We start from the raw sequence: 17,067 nt of genomic DNA, 5'->3' as shown, positions 1-17,067 counted from the left end.
CCGTGTTAGTCTATATTCGCAAAAAGAAAAGGAGGACTTGTGGCACCTTAGAGACTAACCAATTTATTTGAGCATAAGCTTTCGTGAGCTACAGCTCACTTCATCGGATGCATTCAGTGGAACTGAATGCATCCGATGAAGTCACTGAATGCATCCGATGAAGTGAGCTGTAGCTCACGAAAGCTTATGCTCAAATAAATTGGTTAGTCTCTAAGGTGCCACAAGTACTCCTTTTCTTTTTATTAAATTATAGTAAGCTTACAGAATTGGTGTGTTGGTTGGCAATACTATCACATAACCAATTCTAGGGAATCAGGCTAGTTTATGTGTGATCAGTTCTTGAATGCAAAATAGCTGTTCTGTTTGCCTAAACAGGCATCACGCAACCAATATCTACAAAATCATTCTATTTCATCACATAAACCAAATATAGATGTTTTTTATTAAATTAATTTAGAAGCTTTATAATTCCTCTCTGTAAATATAGAAGAAACATTTAATTCAAGTACTTGAGTCTCAAAAGTTTTAAATAAAAGCATCAAAACTTGCTGTCTTATTCAGTCATTCCAACTGCCATCCAACAAGGCATAGATTCCAGAATATGAGGTAAATGAATTATCTGCAGCATAACAGAGCATCTGACACTTCTGATCAGATAGACCAGACCTTATTTTCAAGAGAATTCATACCTTTGTAGAACTATTTGTGTACTTGATTGTATTGTGCAGCATGCTGGTGTACCACCACATTCCTGGATGGGTCACTGGCAGCAAGGTTTGAAGCTCGGAATTTTGGATTTTAAAGCATGAATCACTATTACCTGAACTGAAAAATTCAGTTCTGATAGCCAATCTGTATCAGGCTCATCAGCCTCTGAATGTGACCCAGCCACCACTACAGCAGGTCAAAAATAGGCCTACATTTTAATTCATAGCAAAATGCAACAATAGTTTTGTCATGTGCTGTAAATATTTTGCACATTCCGTTAAAATGAACACTTCCCAAAAGAGTAGGAATAGGAAGATGAACCCCAGAGCAGGAGAATCTGGGGGGAAGGATAGCTAAGTGGTTTGAGCATTGGCCTGCTAAACCCAGGCTTGTGAGTTCAATCCTTGAGGGGGCCATTTAGGGATCTGGGGCAAAAATTGGGGATTGGTCCTGCTTTGAGCAGGGGGTTGGACTAGATGACCTCCTGAGGTCCCTTCCAACCCTGATATTCTATGATTAATCCTTAAAATCTATTCTGTTTTCACGGTAATCTTAGTAATGAAAAATGGGAGATCAGAAGTAAAGAAGATACATGCTTCTACACTGGGTGCACAGTTTCTCTGTTTGCCAATATTTTGGCTTTGATAAATAAGGTTGTTAGAGAGCTTATTCCTTCACTCTCCCACTTCCCTGGTCCTTCTCGCATGAACAGAGAGCAACAATACCCGAAGTCCGAAGGTGCAAACAATTTGATGTTTATTGGGGTGAACTTCCAGCAAGCTTAAATACAAGTTCCTTTTTCCTTATTTTCGAATCCCAACTTACTTCCTGTTTGCCCCTAATTTATATAGTAATATTCTTAGCTATACCTTAACCAATCATTCTACTGAAATTTAACTAACCAATCCTAACATATTGTAACATGATTATGTAACCAATTATATCCCACCACCTTAATTAGTTTACACCCAGCAAAATTAATTATACAGCAGACAGGAACAATCACAGAACCAGACAGAGATTATACAGACAAACAATAGCAAAGTGGGAACTATAATGACAAAACAATACAGAAGTGAGGATTTCACAACTACATCTATAAAGACATAAGAGTTTCCCAGCTGTGTCTATTGATAAGTGAGTTCTTACCAGACAGAAAACTATCAACCTCAATTTCCTTTTACATCTTCTAGGCACTTCCCTTTCTCTGGAGGTGATAGGCACTATCAGGACAGGATTGTATTCCTAACAGCCCAATAGCACCTCCTTTCAATGTGACTACTTTGGAATGGGAGGATGTGACCGGTCGCTTCCCAGCTTATGGCCGCCTCTGTCGCTTAGCCAAAGGCCTTAGCCTAAGAACAGGGCCTCAGACTGTCACCGTGAGAGAAGGACCTTACACTGGCAGACAGTGATTTTGATTCTTTCTTTTATACCTCTAACTAGCCAAGTGATAAGAATACACCTAAATTCTTAAAGTACAGGCCTTTACAGACAGGCCTGAATATCTATATCCTAACAAAGGTCACAACAGTATATGCAGGTTTCAGAGTAACAGCCGTGTTAATCTGTATTCGCAAAAAGAAAAGGAGTACTTGTGGCACCTTAGAGACTAACCAATTTATTTGAGCATAAGCTTTCGTGAGCTACAGCTCACTTCATCGGATGCATCGGATGCAAGTGAGCTGTAGCTCACGAAAGCTTATGCTCAAATAAATTGGTTAGTCTCTAAGGTGCCACAAACAGTATATGCAGTGTTCTAGGTATTTCTGATAGCGAGATAAGGAATATTGCAAATGATAAGAAAACCTTGTTTTAGTTACCCACCAGTAAAATAAAATTGGCAAGTTTTTAGGGGGGACCACTATAAGGAAGCAGAATCACCACAAAAGTAACTTTTGTCCACAACGTATCTTTGAGTCTTAAAAAAAATTAACAAAAATTTAAATTTCATCAAAATATACAGTTTTATCAATGCTGAACCATTTTGTGGAGAAGTGTCTGTTTTGACGGTGGTTCTGTGAAGAAGGTTTTTGAGGTCCCAGCCTCTCCGGTCACTTCTGACCAGAGACGGAGAGCGAGAAATCAAAAAGCTGAGTTTTTTATGTGAAAACAGCTGTTTTGACACAATTCTATTTTGCAAGAACATTCAAAAGATTTTAGTTTTGTTCCACTGTGGAATGAAAACAAATTGTGAGAGCTCAAAAATTGTCACAAAATAGAATTGTAATTGTTCTCCAGACATCTCTAGTTCTGGATGCTTAGACGCAACAGAGTTGTTATAAGAGTCCTGTGGCAGGTTCATCACACTTTTCTGTTTCTCAACTCAGTATTTTACTTTTAATTTTGCAGTTCATCCCCTTTTTGATGCATGTGTAGGTGCCATTAAGGTTAATAGAAATTAAGTGCATGGGTCAGAGGAAAAGTAGACCCTCTTTGTGTATACAGTTATTTTTAAAAACATGTTAAAAAAAACTATTTTATTGCAAAGATTATACAGGTTTACAGTTAATGTCCACAAACAGATGTGTAGGCTTATCCCACTCAGACTTGATAACATTAGAGTAGCATGTAAACTTAATTATAGCATATCTGCAATTCCAAAAGTTAATATTTAATTTTTGGCCAGAACATTGACTTGGCAGTGCCACTATAATTAAGGTTACATCACCACTTCTATTTAAAGGTCAACTTTCTAAATCCTCTAAAAGCAACATGCTCAGTTGGAGTCCTTTGAAGTTTGGTGTTCCTCAGGAGGGTGCAGGGTCGGGTTAGTGACCCAAATTTGGGGTCATTTGAGCTATGGTTTGTGGAGCTATAAGCACTGGAAAAAATAGCCATTTTTCAAAGAGTTTCTAGGTTTATTTTATTTTATTTTGCACAGAGTTAGAGATCAAATTGTTGATGTGATGCAGGTCAAAACAGTCTAAGTCTGTCAAGTTTCATCTAAGGTAATGGATAGCAATCACTAAATCTTTGGGAGAGACAAATAGAGAACAGCATGCATGCGCCAATAAAAAAAGAAAAGAAAATGGCCTTTATTAGTGTTAGATGGAATCCTGTGGGGGAGAGTGCATGGGTGTAAAAGGAGGTGAAAAGAGTACATTTAAGCAACTGGGGTTGGCAGTGTACAGGTGTTTGTGTTAACAGGGTGTATTGGGGCATTGCTTAAAGAGAACAGAGTTAAGGATGCATAGGCAACGTTAATGTAGTTTTTTGCCATTGAATTTCCACTCATTTTATTAATGGCTAAGAGTCAAATTTTAATCAGATCAGCTATAAAGGCTGATAAAAGATAAACGGAATGCAGGTGAAAATCACACTAAACCATATACTAGTCTAAAGTAGGTCAAGGGTAAATTTCCCTTCTCTAGTTAGATTGAAGGAGAAGAGGTAACTTTTAGGAACATGTAGGGAGGAAGAAGGGGGTCTGTCACACAACCCAAAGTTTCTGCCTCTAACAACTCTGGCCAGTGAAAAAAATAGAAGTACCAGCACAGATGAACAACCCCACCCCTCTCTTCCATTCTTCTGCCTGTCACCCTTTGTGTTAAAACTTGCACTCTGTAAATCAGGCATGACAACTACAGTGAACCAATGCAGTTACACCACTGTAAAACCAGGACAGAGCAGAATCAGGTTCCCCCATAGCTAAACTATGATCCCTTGTGGCTATGTGGGGCGGGGCTACTGGCAGCCTAACCTGAAGGAAGGAAGAAGCTACCGCAGCAGCATTCTCTCCCTCCTGCAGGGAGTGCTGCATGGACACTGCATAGAGCTGCCCGCGATATCGGTTATCTCCCCCACCCCAAACCCACTTACATCACCCACTAATGGCAGCAGGAAGAGAGCAAGTGTGGGAGAAAGGGAACAGAGAAAGAGAGGGTTGTGTGTTGTTGAGTGTCAGGGGATGGTGAGTGAAGGGGGGAGAGGAAAAGTGAGGACAACTGCATGCAAGGTGAGGAGAGTGGGGAGCGGTGTTGCCAGGTGAGGTGTGTGGGGGAGGGGACACGGGGGAGGGACAGCACATTAGGGCTTGAGAGGTGAAAGAGTTAGGGAGGAAGCAGGTGAGGGTGAGTGCATGCAAGGGCCTTTGGAGAGGGTAAGAGGTTATGCCTGGTGAAAGAGGCTTGCGGGGGGAGAAACCAGTGAGGGCATGCCAAGCAAAGAGGATGGGGGGAAGGGATGAGGGTACAGGCATGTGAGATGAGGGGATTGGGGAGAACTGGGCAATGGCATGGGCATGTGACAAGAGGGGAAACGTGGGCATGTGAGGTGAGAGGTCAGGGGAGGGAAAAACTTGGCCAGGGCAGAGGAGTGTGGTGAGGTAAGGGGGGCTGGAGAGGGGAGAACAGGGTGCGGGCATGGGAGATGAGGGAGTTGGCGGGAACAGGGCAAAGATGCAGGTGTGCAAGGTGAGGTGGGATAGGGACTCCACTGAGGGTGGGCACATGGCAGGTGAGAGGGGATCAGAACTGGGTTAGAAATAAGGTGCAAATTGTTAACAGTGAGGGTTATAAATAGTAAAAATAGTGGAAAGGTTTTTAAAGATTGAAATAGAAATCTGGGTCTGAGGGCACACATGGACTGTAATAAAAACTGAAGGAAAAAAAGATGAAAATCAAGTTATAGAAGAATAAAATGGAGGACAAGAAGAGAAATGGGAAAGAACGAAGTCAGCCGTGGAAACAAAAAAGATTATTTCATATTAAATTTGCTTGATTCAGAATTTTGATTCTACAAGTTAACAGTTATTAGGCTGAGGAAAAAACCTAACATTTTCTCTCAGGTGTTGGACTGGAAGGATTGATAGTGTCCAAATGCATCCACCCACTCAGCCTGAGCAATTATGGGGCACAAGGCAATGTGGGACCCAACCATATCTTCAGTTTCCTGTTTAATCTAGGCAAAATGCATGTCTCATCAGCTCATTGTGGCTGAGTTGTCAGGTGTGAGCATATCCTCAGCACCTCTCAGCTGTCTCTGACTAACCTGGAGCAGCATGATAACCCTTTCCCAGGAAAATGTTGTTATTACAGATTCATTCCCTGGTCTACGAGACGTAGGAAAGAACTATCTCTGCAGGGGACTGCTGAAGATGACTATGCCCACCTCACAAAGACCTTGGGGCAGAGAATTGTTGAGCAGTTTCCTCACAACTGCACTCAACTCTTACTCCACTACCAGCTGGTTCAGTGTGGTTTAAGAGGGAAATAGGAGATATCAGAGCAGAGAGAGAGCACGCAGATGTATCAGTGCCTGGAGACAAGAGAAGGGTGGGACTTATTTTAATTTTCTTTTCTGCATCAAACAAAATTTTCTCTTTTCTTTGCTGCCTCTCCCCCCAGGTCCCCATTTTCTTATTATATATTTACACCTATGGATATTGGTGTTTCTTGCTGTCAACAGGCAATTAAAGTGGAAGAGTGTCTGTGTTTTGCTAGGTGCCCCATATATGAGTGGGAGCAGTGGATTTGCAATAAGTCAATTGATAATATTTCCAGTATGAACTAGTATCAATGTTACATAATGCACTGAGGTTAATTCCAATATTTCCCATTCTTTATATTTTTAGAATACTTACAGTATGATAAATTGTGGGTGTTGTGTTCAGCAGTTTGGTGGTCTGTTCTGACAAACTGCATGCTGTTGGATATGTAATGGTCAATTTTGTGCATATTATCATGATTGCACAAGCAATTCAGGTAATGGAACTCAATCACTGTGTGTGTACGCTTCTTAAAAAATTGCACCTAAAATTATATCTGTTTACAAAATTATTTGTATCAATGTTTTTGTCTAGAAATTGTCTCTCTCTTTTTATAAATGATTTTAAAATAATGATGTGTGAAATCTAGCTATAAATTGACTATATTTTGTACGTGATGGAAAGATTGCCTCCCACAAACTTTAAGAAAAATGCTGGCTCATGACGAAGTATTTTTGGGTTCAAGGGTCTGTACAGATTGAAATTCTAAAGACATGATGACTTTGAAATATCTCTGCAAAAATAGTTAGAAGATCTAGGGTAAAATATTCAAAAGTTTCTAAGTGACTTAAGGAGCCTATGTCTCATTTTCAAAAGCGACTTAGGTATTTAGTCCTAATGGAAATAGGCCTTAGACTCAAGTAACTAGACACTTTTGAAAATTTTACCCTTACAAATTATGCCTTATTTTAACATGTCCAATAGTTGTGAAACATTTTCCAGTAGTTGTGAAACATCATATCAAACTTTGCCAGCAAATATCCATGCTAGATTGCAAGCCAGAAAAATGATCCTTTTTTGTTTCTGAAAGTTAGAAGGGTGGAGGAATTTGAAATTAGGTTTAAAATGTGGCTAAATAAAACAATTTACAACCTTAATTATTAATCCAGCCTCTACTATAGATTCATAAGAGATAACCTGTCATCATTCATGTTATTGTTGCAAATATCACAATTTTTGAACATTATGTTTAAAAAACTAACTTACAAACAGAGGAAATTCAGCAAAGCTTTGTATTTCTTCCACAATTCAATCAGTATGAGAGAACTGCTAAAGGAAATACTACCCCTATACTTAGTTCATATGCCAGGAAGCACTTAGCAATGAGACAACAGTATGAATTATAAGCAAAAATAAAAGCATGAACGTACATTTTAGAAAACTATTATTAGTGTATTCCTTGTATTGCAACTCTAGTACAGCACTATCATCCCTTTTCAGTGTTACTGAACCCTTGTTTTCAAACACATTTGATTTGCTAGTGTAACTGTTCATCATTACTCCCAAATATGAAACTGTTCATCATAGAGCATGTCTTCTCTTGTCCAGTGTCGCACTGTTTTATTCTTTACTTGAAGTTCACCTCCAGTTTCATTTATGTACATTTTCAATATATCTTATAACCAAATATACTATAAGCCCTTTAAAAATTACATAAAAAGCAAACTCCAAGTTCCCAATTATTAAGTATAATAACAATATTTCAGAGGTAAAATTATTTTTGACATATGTATATATATATTAGCAAGTAAAGCTGAAAGAAAATCATAAGATTATTATGTATAGGTGAAATTAAGTTAGAAGTGTCTGAAACATCATCATTTTACTGTTTCCTTTCCCCAAGTGTTTTTCTTTAGGGATTTATACGTAATGACCAGCAGGAAATAGTACCAGTGGCTGACTCTAGCCTGTAATCTTTCTTGTATTGTCTGAAACAAAAAGAAAAACAACTCATGAAGAAAACATTCAAACTTTAGGCCACCATACTCCAATCAAATCTGGGTGTGTCATAACCATACAGCTAAGGGTAGCCTAGAATTCCTAATTACCTGTAAGGGGTTAAGAAGCTCAAATAACCTGGTTGGCACCTGACCAAAAGGACCAATGGGGAAAGAAGATACTTTCAAATCTGGGGTGGGGGGAGGCTTTGTTTGTGTGTTTGCTTGGGAAGCAGAGAAGTACCAGGTTAGAAAACTCCTTCTCCTATAAACCATCCTAGAGTGAGTCTCAATATTAAAAAAAGAGTAAGTAAATAAGGCAAGGCGCGTTAGATTACCTTTTGTTTTCAACTTGTGAATTTTCCCTATGCTAAGAGGGAGGTTTATCCCTGTTTTCTGTAACTTTAAAGTTTTGCCTAGTGGGGAATCCTCCTTGTTTTGAATCTGATTACCCTGTAAAGTTACCCTCCATCCTGGTTTTACAGAGGTGCTTCTTTTACTTTTTTTTTTCTTTATAATAAAGTTCTGTTTTGTAAGAATCTGGTTTACCTGTTTGGTTGGTATATTATTCTCAAGCCTTCCCAGGAAGGGGGTGTAGGGTTTGGGGGGATATTTTGGGGGAATAGGAATTCCAAGTGGTCCTTTCCCTGATTCTTTGTCTAAATCACTTGGTGCTGGCAGCGTACCGTCCAAGGACAAAGGTTTTGTGCCTTGGGGAAGTTTTTAACCTAAGCTGGTAGAAATAAACTTAGGGGGCTTTCATGCGGGTCCCCATATCTGTACCCTAGATTTCAGAGTGGGAGGGAACCCTAAGAGGGTAGGCTGACCCTTATGCCTGCAGAGACTGCCTTTGCAGTCACTGGGGCTGTGTACAGGTACAAGAGGTTCACCCACACCAACCTGATGATAGTACTGAGACCTTATTTTGGATAAAAGAAAAGGAGTACTTGTGGCACCTTAGAGACTAACCAATTTATTAGAGCATAAGCTTTCGTGAGCTACAGCTCACTTCATCAGATGCATATCGTGGAAACTGCAGCAGACTTTATATATACACAGAGAATATGAACCAATACCTCCTCCCACCCCACTGTCCTGCTGGTAATAGCTTATCTAAAGTGATCATCAGGTGGGCCATTTCCAGCACAAATCCAGGTTTTCTCATCCTCCACCCCCCCACACAAATTCACTCTCCTGCTGGTGATAGCCCATCCAAAGTGACAACTCTTTACACAATGTGCATGACAATCAAGTTGGGCTATTTCCTGCACAAATCCAGGTTTTCTCACATCCCCCCCACCCCCATATACACACAAACTCACTCTCCTGCAGGTAATAGCTCATCCAAACTGACCACTCTTCAAGTTTAAATCCAAGTTAAACCAGAACATCTGGGGGGGGGGGGTAGGAAAAAACAAGAGGAAACAGGCTACCTTGCATAATGACTTAGCCACTCCAAGTCTCTATTTAAGCCTAAATTAATAGTATCCAATTTGCAAATGAATTCCAATTCAGCAGTTTCTCGCTGGAGTCTCGATTTGAAGTTTTTTTGTTTTAAGTTAGCGACCTTCATGTCTGTGATTGCGTGACCAGAGAGATTGAAGTGTTCTCCGACTGGTTTATGAATGTTATAATTCTTGACATCTGATTTGTGTCCATTTATTCTTTTACGTAGAGACTGTCCAGTTTGACCAATGTACACGGCAGAGGGGCATTGCTGGCACATGATGGCATATATCACATTGGTGGATGTGCAGGTGAACGAGCCTCTGATAGTGTGGCTGATGTTATTAGGCCCTGTGATGGTGTCCCCTGAATTGATATGTGGGCACAATTGGCAACGGGCTTTGTTGCAAGGATAAGTTCCTGGGTTAGTGGTTCTGTTGTGTGGTATGTGGTTGTTGGTGAGTATTTGCTTCAGGTTGCGGGGCTGTCTGTAGGCAAGGACTGGCCTGTCTCCCAAGATTTGTGAGAGTGTTGGGTCATCCTTCAGGATAGGTTGTAGATCCTTAATAATGCGTTGGAGGGGTTTTAGTTGGGTGCTGAAGGTGACGGCTAGTGGCGTTCTGTTATTTTCTTTGTTAGGCCTGTCCTGTAGTAGGTAACTTCTGGGAACTCTTCTGGCTCTATCAATCTGTTTCTTTACTTCTGCAGGTGGGTATTGTAGTTGTAAGAAAGCTTGACAGAGATCTTGTAGGTGTTTGTCTCTGTCTGAGGGGTTGGAGCAAATGCGGTTGTATCGCAGAGCTTGGCTGTAGATGATGGATCATGTGGTGTGGTCAGGGTGAAAGCTGGAGGCATGCAGGTAGGAATAGCGGTCAGTAGGTTTTCGGTATAGGGTGGTGTTTATGTGACCATTGTTTATTAGCACTGTAGTGTCCAGGAAGTGGATCTCTTGTGTGGACTGGACCAGGCTGAGGTTGGTGGTGGGATGGAAATTGTTGAAATCATGGTGGAATTCCTCAAGGGCTTCTTTTCCATGGGTCCAGATGATGAAGATGTCATCAATATAGCGCAAGTAGAGTAGGGGCTTTAGGGGACGAGAGCTGAGGAAGCGTTGTTCTAAATCAGCCATAAAAATGTTGGCATACTGTGGGGCCATGCGGGTACCCATAGCAGTGCCGCTGATCTGAAGGTATACATTGTCCCCAAATGTGAAGTAGTTATGGGTAAGGACAAAGTCACAAAGTTCAGCCACCAGGTTAGCTGTGACATTATCGGGGATAGTGTTCTTGACGGCTTGTAGTCCATCTTTGTGTGGAATGTTGGTGTAGAGGGCTTCTACATCCATAGTGGCCAGGATGGTGTTATCAGGAAGATCACCGATGGATTGAAGTTTTCTCAGGAAGTCAGTGGTGTCTCGAAGGTAGCTGGGAGTGCTGGTAGCGTAGGGCCTGAGGAGGGAGTCTACATAGCCAGACAATCCTGCTGTCAGGGTGCCAATGCCTGAGATGATGGGGCGCCCAGGATTTCCAGGTTTATGGATCTTGGGTAGTAGATAGAATATCCCAGGTCGGGGTTCCAGGGGTGTGTCTGTGCGGATTTGATCTTGTGCTTTTTCAGGAAGTTTCTTGAGCAAATGCTGTAGTTGCTTTTGGTAACTCTCAGTGGGATCAGAGGGTAATGGCTTGTAGAAACTCGTGTTGGAGAGCTGCCGAGCAGCCTCTTGTTCATATTCCGACCTATTCATGATGACAACAGCACCTCCTTTGTCAGCCTTTTTGATTATGATGTCAGAATTGTTTCTGAGGCTGTGGATGGCATTGCGTTCCGCATGGCTGAGGTTATGGGGCAAGTGATGCTGCTTTTCCACAATTTCAGCCCGTGCACGTCGGCGGAAGCACTCTATGTAGAAGTCCAGTCTGCTGTTTCGACCTTCAGGAAATAGCCCAACTTGATTGTCATGCACATTTTGTAAAGAGTTGTCACTTTGGATGGGCTATCACCAGCAGGAGAGTGAATTTGTGTGGGGGGGTGGAGGGTGAGAAAACCTGGATTTGTGCTGGAAATGGCCCACCTGATGATCACTTTAGATAAGCTATTACCAGCAGGACAGTGGGGTGGGAGGAGGTATTGGTTCATATTCTCTGTGTATATATAAAGTCTGCTGCAGTTTCCACGATATGCATCTGATGAAGTGAGCTGTAGCTCACGAAAGCTTATGCTCTAATAAATTGGTTAGTCTCTAAGGTGCCACAAGTACTCCTTTTCTTTTTGCGAATACAGACTAACACGGCTGTTACTCTGAAACCTGTCCTTATTTTGGATAGCATCTTTCATAAAAATGGTATCTCAAAATGCTTGAAAGTTTGTATAAAATAAGCAGACCAATTTTGAACTGGATTCCTGAAGCAAGTAGAATGCCAGTGATGAAATGAGGATGGGAGGAGAAATGTAGGGGTTTTTAAAATGCATTTTTTCACTACCAAAACTAATAAAAAATGCACCTATTTAATGCTCTGAGCCATATGCCCATTCATTACACATCTACAAATAACCAATATCCAACAAGTTGAAATGTCTCCCAAACTAGGAAAACTAATGAGGCTTGCGAGATCAACAAATTCAAGCTGTCGCAAACCGTTGGATGACTTACTCTACAATTCAGTTGACATTGTTTAAGACAACTATTACTGCAACCAAACACTTTTTAAATTGTTGAATTTGTTCTAATCTCCAGCATGTTTGCCACTGATACATAGTTTTAACCCACTAAATCTTTGAGGTGTCTCTTATTGAATATAGAATATTAAAACTAAGTAAATTGCATAAATAAAGCATATACTCCTCCCCCTCCCACACACCACTGGTCCATTTTACCTGGTAACTCTATGCTTTTGTCCATGAACACTGAGGACTCTTTCATCCTCTCTCTGACTTGCTCCAGGATTACTTTCCAGACGTGTATCAAAGTAAAACTGACCTTAGAAACACAGAAACAAAAATATTTCAAAATCACATTTATCAGAAAACTTTTAAAAATATATATTTTAGTTCATTTAATCAGAACAACTGGTATGGTTCCAGGGTAAGTAGTTGTCTGCCTGAGAAAATACTAGCTGCTCCGTGTAATTCAAGTTGTAGTAGTCCTACAAACCAACAATAAAAGGCATATGATGGAAGTTTTCTGAAAAGTCTAAGGCAGCTCCCTTGTTTCAGAAGTCATTCTCTTTGATCCTACATACTTATCTAGGATTCCTATGATCCCAGGATGAAATGCTGCAAACAGATTCACACATAAACCCTTACGCTCACACAGTATCCCATTGACTCCTCTTTATACATTTATTCGTCTCTAGCTTTGGGATATACCACATCTTCCTGTCTGAAAAAAGATTTTTGGACAATATATTTTAAGGAAAGGGGTTTTTTTCCTCCTTTTGAATTACACCAGGCTGAGATGTTTGCATGTTTTCTGTGGTGGAGAAGGGGAAAACACATGATGTACTCCTAATTTTATTTTGTGACTTCTATAATCAAGAGCCCGGAGATGCAATTTATTCGTTATTTTATATCAAAAGTACTTGCTGTACTTTTCTCACTGTAGATTCAGGAGATAGGCTTTTGCTGTTCAGAAAGTCTGGCTTTTCTGAAGTTGGCCACAAAAGTGTTATGTAAGCCCATCCCTGAATGTACCATTTCTTAAAGGAAATATAGCACTATAGCGTGGTCTGAGGACAACACTGTTCCAGAAGGCTCCAGAACATCATGGAGCTGAGTCTGGATTGCTTTGTTACAGAAGCATGATATTGGGTGATTAAATTAGATTACTGGACCAAATCTAGAGCTCCTTCCTCAGGTAAACTCCCCTTGACTTCAGCTAACTCATGTTAATTATTCATTGATTTTAATGAGACTTGCCAAAGCACAAACCTAGCAAGATCTGAGTAAGGAGCTCAAGAGTTTGCTCAAGGAAATCAAAGTTAAGGACTCAGACATATCTAACTGATAGACAAATTTCTGGATGGAATTGACAATTAATCAGAAAATGTGTAAGTACATGTAAAAGTATAAATAAATTTTCCGCTTGCCTGTGGAAAAGTTTGCTTTTCACCATCTGAATATCTACCAGATAAATATACATTTTTGAACACCAGACATCTGGGCACAAGGACTCTAATAACCCCTCATGGGTGCTACCCAAGCACTGAAAGAAGGCTGGAGCACTATATAAACTATTTAGAGATGGCAGATCACTTGTGATGTCTCTTGGCTCCACCTGTACTTAAACCACCAATTAAAAATATAGTATTAGACTGTGTAGTAACTCCGGTGCAAAGTGTCAGATTTTCTAATGCTAAGAGCTAAAATATTTTGCATTTGTGCTCAGCAATGAGAAACATTAACACCTGGTAAAGAAAAACACCATTCTGATGCAGTAGGATTTCACATTTCAGCACTGCTGAATTATTTGTACATGCCATTATTATTATTTGTAGGCTATTTATAGGTTTTTCTGTGGTGCTCATCACGCTGCAGAAAAGGACCTAGGGGTTACAGTGGACGAGAAGCTGGATATAAGTCAACAGTGTGCCCTTGTTGCCAAGAAGGCCAATGGCATTTTGGGATGTATAAGTAGGGGCACTGCCAGCAGATCGAGGGACGTGATCGTTTCCCTCTATTCGACACTGGTGAGGCCTCATCTGGAGTACTGTGTCCAGTTTTGGGCCCCACACTACAAGAAGGATGTGGAAAAAATTGGAAAGAGTCCAGCGGAGGGCAACAAAAATGATTAGGGGACTGAAACACATGACTTATGAGGAGAGGCTGAGGGAACTGGGATTGTTTAGTCTACGGAAGAGAAGAATGAGGGTGGATTTGATAGCTGCTTTCAACTACCTGAAAGGGGGTTCCAAAGAGGATGGATCTAGACTGTTCTCAGTGGTAGCTGATGACAGAACAAGGAGTAATGGTCTGAAGTTGCAGTGGGGGAGGTTTAGGTTGGATATTAGGAAAAACTTTTTCACTAGGAGGGTGGTGAAACACTGGAATGCGTTACCTAGGGAGGTGGTAGAATCTCCTTCCTTAGAAGTTTTTAAGGTCAGGCTTGACAAAGCCCTGGCTGGGATGATTTAATTGGGGATTGGTCCTGATTTGAGCAGGGGGTTGGTCTAGATGACCTCCTGAGGTCCCTTCCAACCCTGATATTCTATGATTCTATGATTCTAACTGAGCACCTCCTCTAGATCACTGTGACATAGAGATGTATTATTATCCCCATTTTACTAGTCGGGGACTATGGCACAAAAGTCTAAATATTTTCTGTGGGAAATCAATAAAATTATTCCTGGAATAAAGTACAGATCAACATCAGTAAGAACAGCAGAATTTAGCCCAGAGAAATGTAATGACTTGACCAGATCTGTGGCTGAATTGGCAACAGAACTCAGATCTCCTGAGTTCCATTTCAGTAATTTAACTGCAACACCATCCTTCCTTTCCTAGGCCATACTACACTACTTGGATGATACATACCAAGAAGTCCGCTGGCTTTGTCAGAAAAATGGTCAGTGTCCATGAAATATAATCCAAGGAAACGATTTGGAGACTTTACAAAAGCAATTTTTATTGTGACGTTGTCAGATGCTGACATTGTAAGGCTTCTTTCCTTTTCAACTGCAATCTTCAGCCTAGGAAAAAAAGCAATCCTGTTTTTCCTCAGAAAAATGTTAAGATAGTGCTATAGCACTTGAGTATTTGGTGGTGGTATTATTATTTGCTTTGCTGTTGTGTCTAGGAGGCCTAGTCATGGACCAGGACCTGATTTATTGTATATATGCTGCTGCCCTTTGTAATCAGGTTTCTTTATGCACTAAACTTGAACTGAGGTCACAATTTCTATACAGCAAAATGTACAGTAATTTGCCTCCTCCCCCACATGCCCTAAAATACACATCAGCTAATAAGGTTTACAGAAAAAATTTTAAATTAGCAGGATTTTTTGCTAGTGAAAATGCCTTTTTGCCTAGGGCAAAATACTGCTTGGAGAAGAGGGAAAAGAATGTGCCTTTTCATGATTTTTAATAATGGAAAAAAGTACAACATACAAAATATTGTAATTAGCACTAATGATGGATGAAAATTTAGAGGTTCAGATACTTGTCAAAACTCTCTTGGGTATTTTACAAGAATAGTCTCCCATACGATATTCAGGACCTGACTTTCTTGTTGTAGTTTATTACTTCTGATTCTTACCCTACATGGATTTGGAAAATATAGATGTCCATCATTATTATTATTTTCTTTTTAAAAAGCCACATGAACTCAAGAAGCTTATATCAGATCTTAAGAGAGGTGAGCCTGAATCAAACAGCCATAATCTGAAGGCACACAAAGTTGAGCGGATTTAAATCCAGATTTTCACTTATAGCTGGCCCCTTGCTATAATGATCCAAACGAAACTCCTAAATCCCAATACCTCTAAGGGTTATAAAAATTCAGATCATGGTCTAAATATTGAGAAACCAAGCACTTCATTAAAGGGTCCATCCTCTGTGTGTGACATAAATCCAGCACACTTGCTGGCCTTGTCTAGACTACAAGGAAATTTTGAGCAGCTCACTTTGCAACTTTTGTTCTTGTCCACAACTGGTCTTTGAAGTGTATATTAGTTAACCAAAGGAACCAAGAGAATTGGATATCTAGAGTCTCCTTTTGAATTCATATCTTTTGTGTGTTGGTAAGGTATTCTAACTAAATCAGTTAGCCAATCCAATAATAAAATTTAAAACACACTTCTCAAACAGCAGAAATGTAATAAAATTACAGATACTTATACAAAACTATCTGCGCCATTCACTCATACTGTCAGAGGCCCAAACATTAGTTACTGTTAAATTTTAAGAATAAGAAAATCTCAGCTTTTTTGAAAACAACTTATTTATGAAAATGCAATAGACTTTAATAACTGTACTTTTATATGTGATCTCTGATTGGGTGAAGCACACAGTACATTTGGTATCAACCAATAAGACTGTAATAATACAATAAACACAGAGTGAAAGCAACTGGTTGACTTTGCTGCACCAAAATCCATTAGATGAAAAAATAAAATTGACAGCAATCTTTCAGCAAATTAGGAACAAAGGCTTTTCAAATAAAACGTTGCTGGATCAAAGTCTCTTTCTGGGAAAATGAATGTTTTGACTCCTAAGTAGGAGCAGGCAGAAACTATTTATTACCCTATTAAATGTTTCATTCTATTGACATGAGGCTGGGTTTTAAAAACCCAATCTCTCCCTTTCTCACCTGCAATGTGTAGGTACAAATAATTTCAGGCCTCAGTTAGGTTAGTTAATTGCCTAACTACCAGATATCTGGACACAGTCAGGTAGATATCTAAGATACATAACTTGGGTCTGAGATTATTGGATTCCAGAAAATCGTGAAAGTACAAATGAGTTAGGTGAAAATCAGACTCACTCTCTCAAATAAAGGAAAACACATGATGACATTTCTTACCTTTGTATTGTAGAAGAGGCAGACTTTGCCCATGGGAGTTTGGTGGTATGACCACCATAGCTCAGCATAATGCCTTCCTTTGATACATGGAGTTGCACATGAGGATCCAGGTAGGTAATTTCAAACAGCACAAAGTGATTTCTATTTCTCCCAAGCTTACCAGTCACAGAGATTCCTGAAAGTCCCATTAAT

General features: G+C 40.0%; 1 protein-coding gene across 1 annotated transcript in view; it reads right to left on the bottom strand.

Annotated features, from left to right (window-relative positions):
- Nucleotides 1–7,829: 7,829 nt before the first annotated feature.
- LOC140915172 (inter-alpha-trypsin inhibitor heavy chain H4) overlaps nt 7,830–17,067 on the bottom strand; it is a 41,069-nt gene continuing 31,831 nt past the window's right edge. The window contains exons 15-16 of the mRNA XM_078853923.1: nt 12,235–12,337; nt 7,830–7,905 (exon numbers count right to left, since the gene is read on the bottom strand). Coding sequence (XP_078710049.1) covers nt 7,830–7,905; nt 12,235–12,337 — 179 coding nt within the window. The remainder of the gene's footprint in view (nt 7,906–12,234; nt 12,338–17,067) is intronic.

This window comes from Lepidochelys kempii, chromosome 7, assembly GCF_965140285.1.
Source record: "Lepidochelys kempii isolate rLepKem1 chromosome 7, rLepKem1.hap1, whole genome shotgun sequence".
NCBI lineage: Eukaryota > Metazoa > Chordata > Testudines > Cheloniidae > Lepidochelys > Lepidochelys kempii.
The sequence above is the reverse complement of the archived record's forward strand: the minus strand, read 5'-3'. Positions and strand labels throughout refer to the sequence as shown.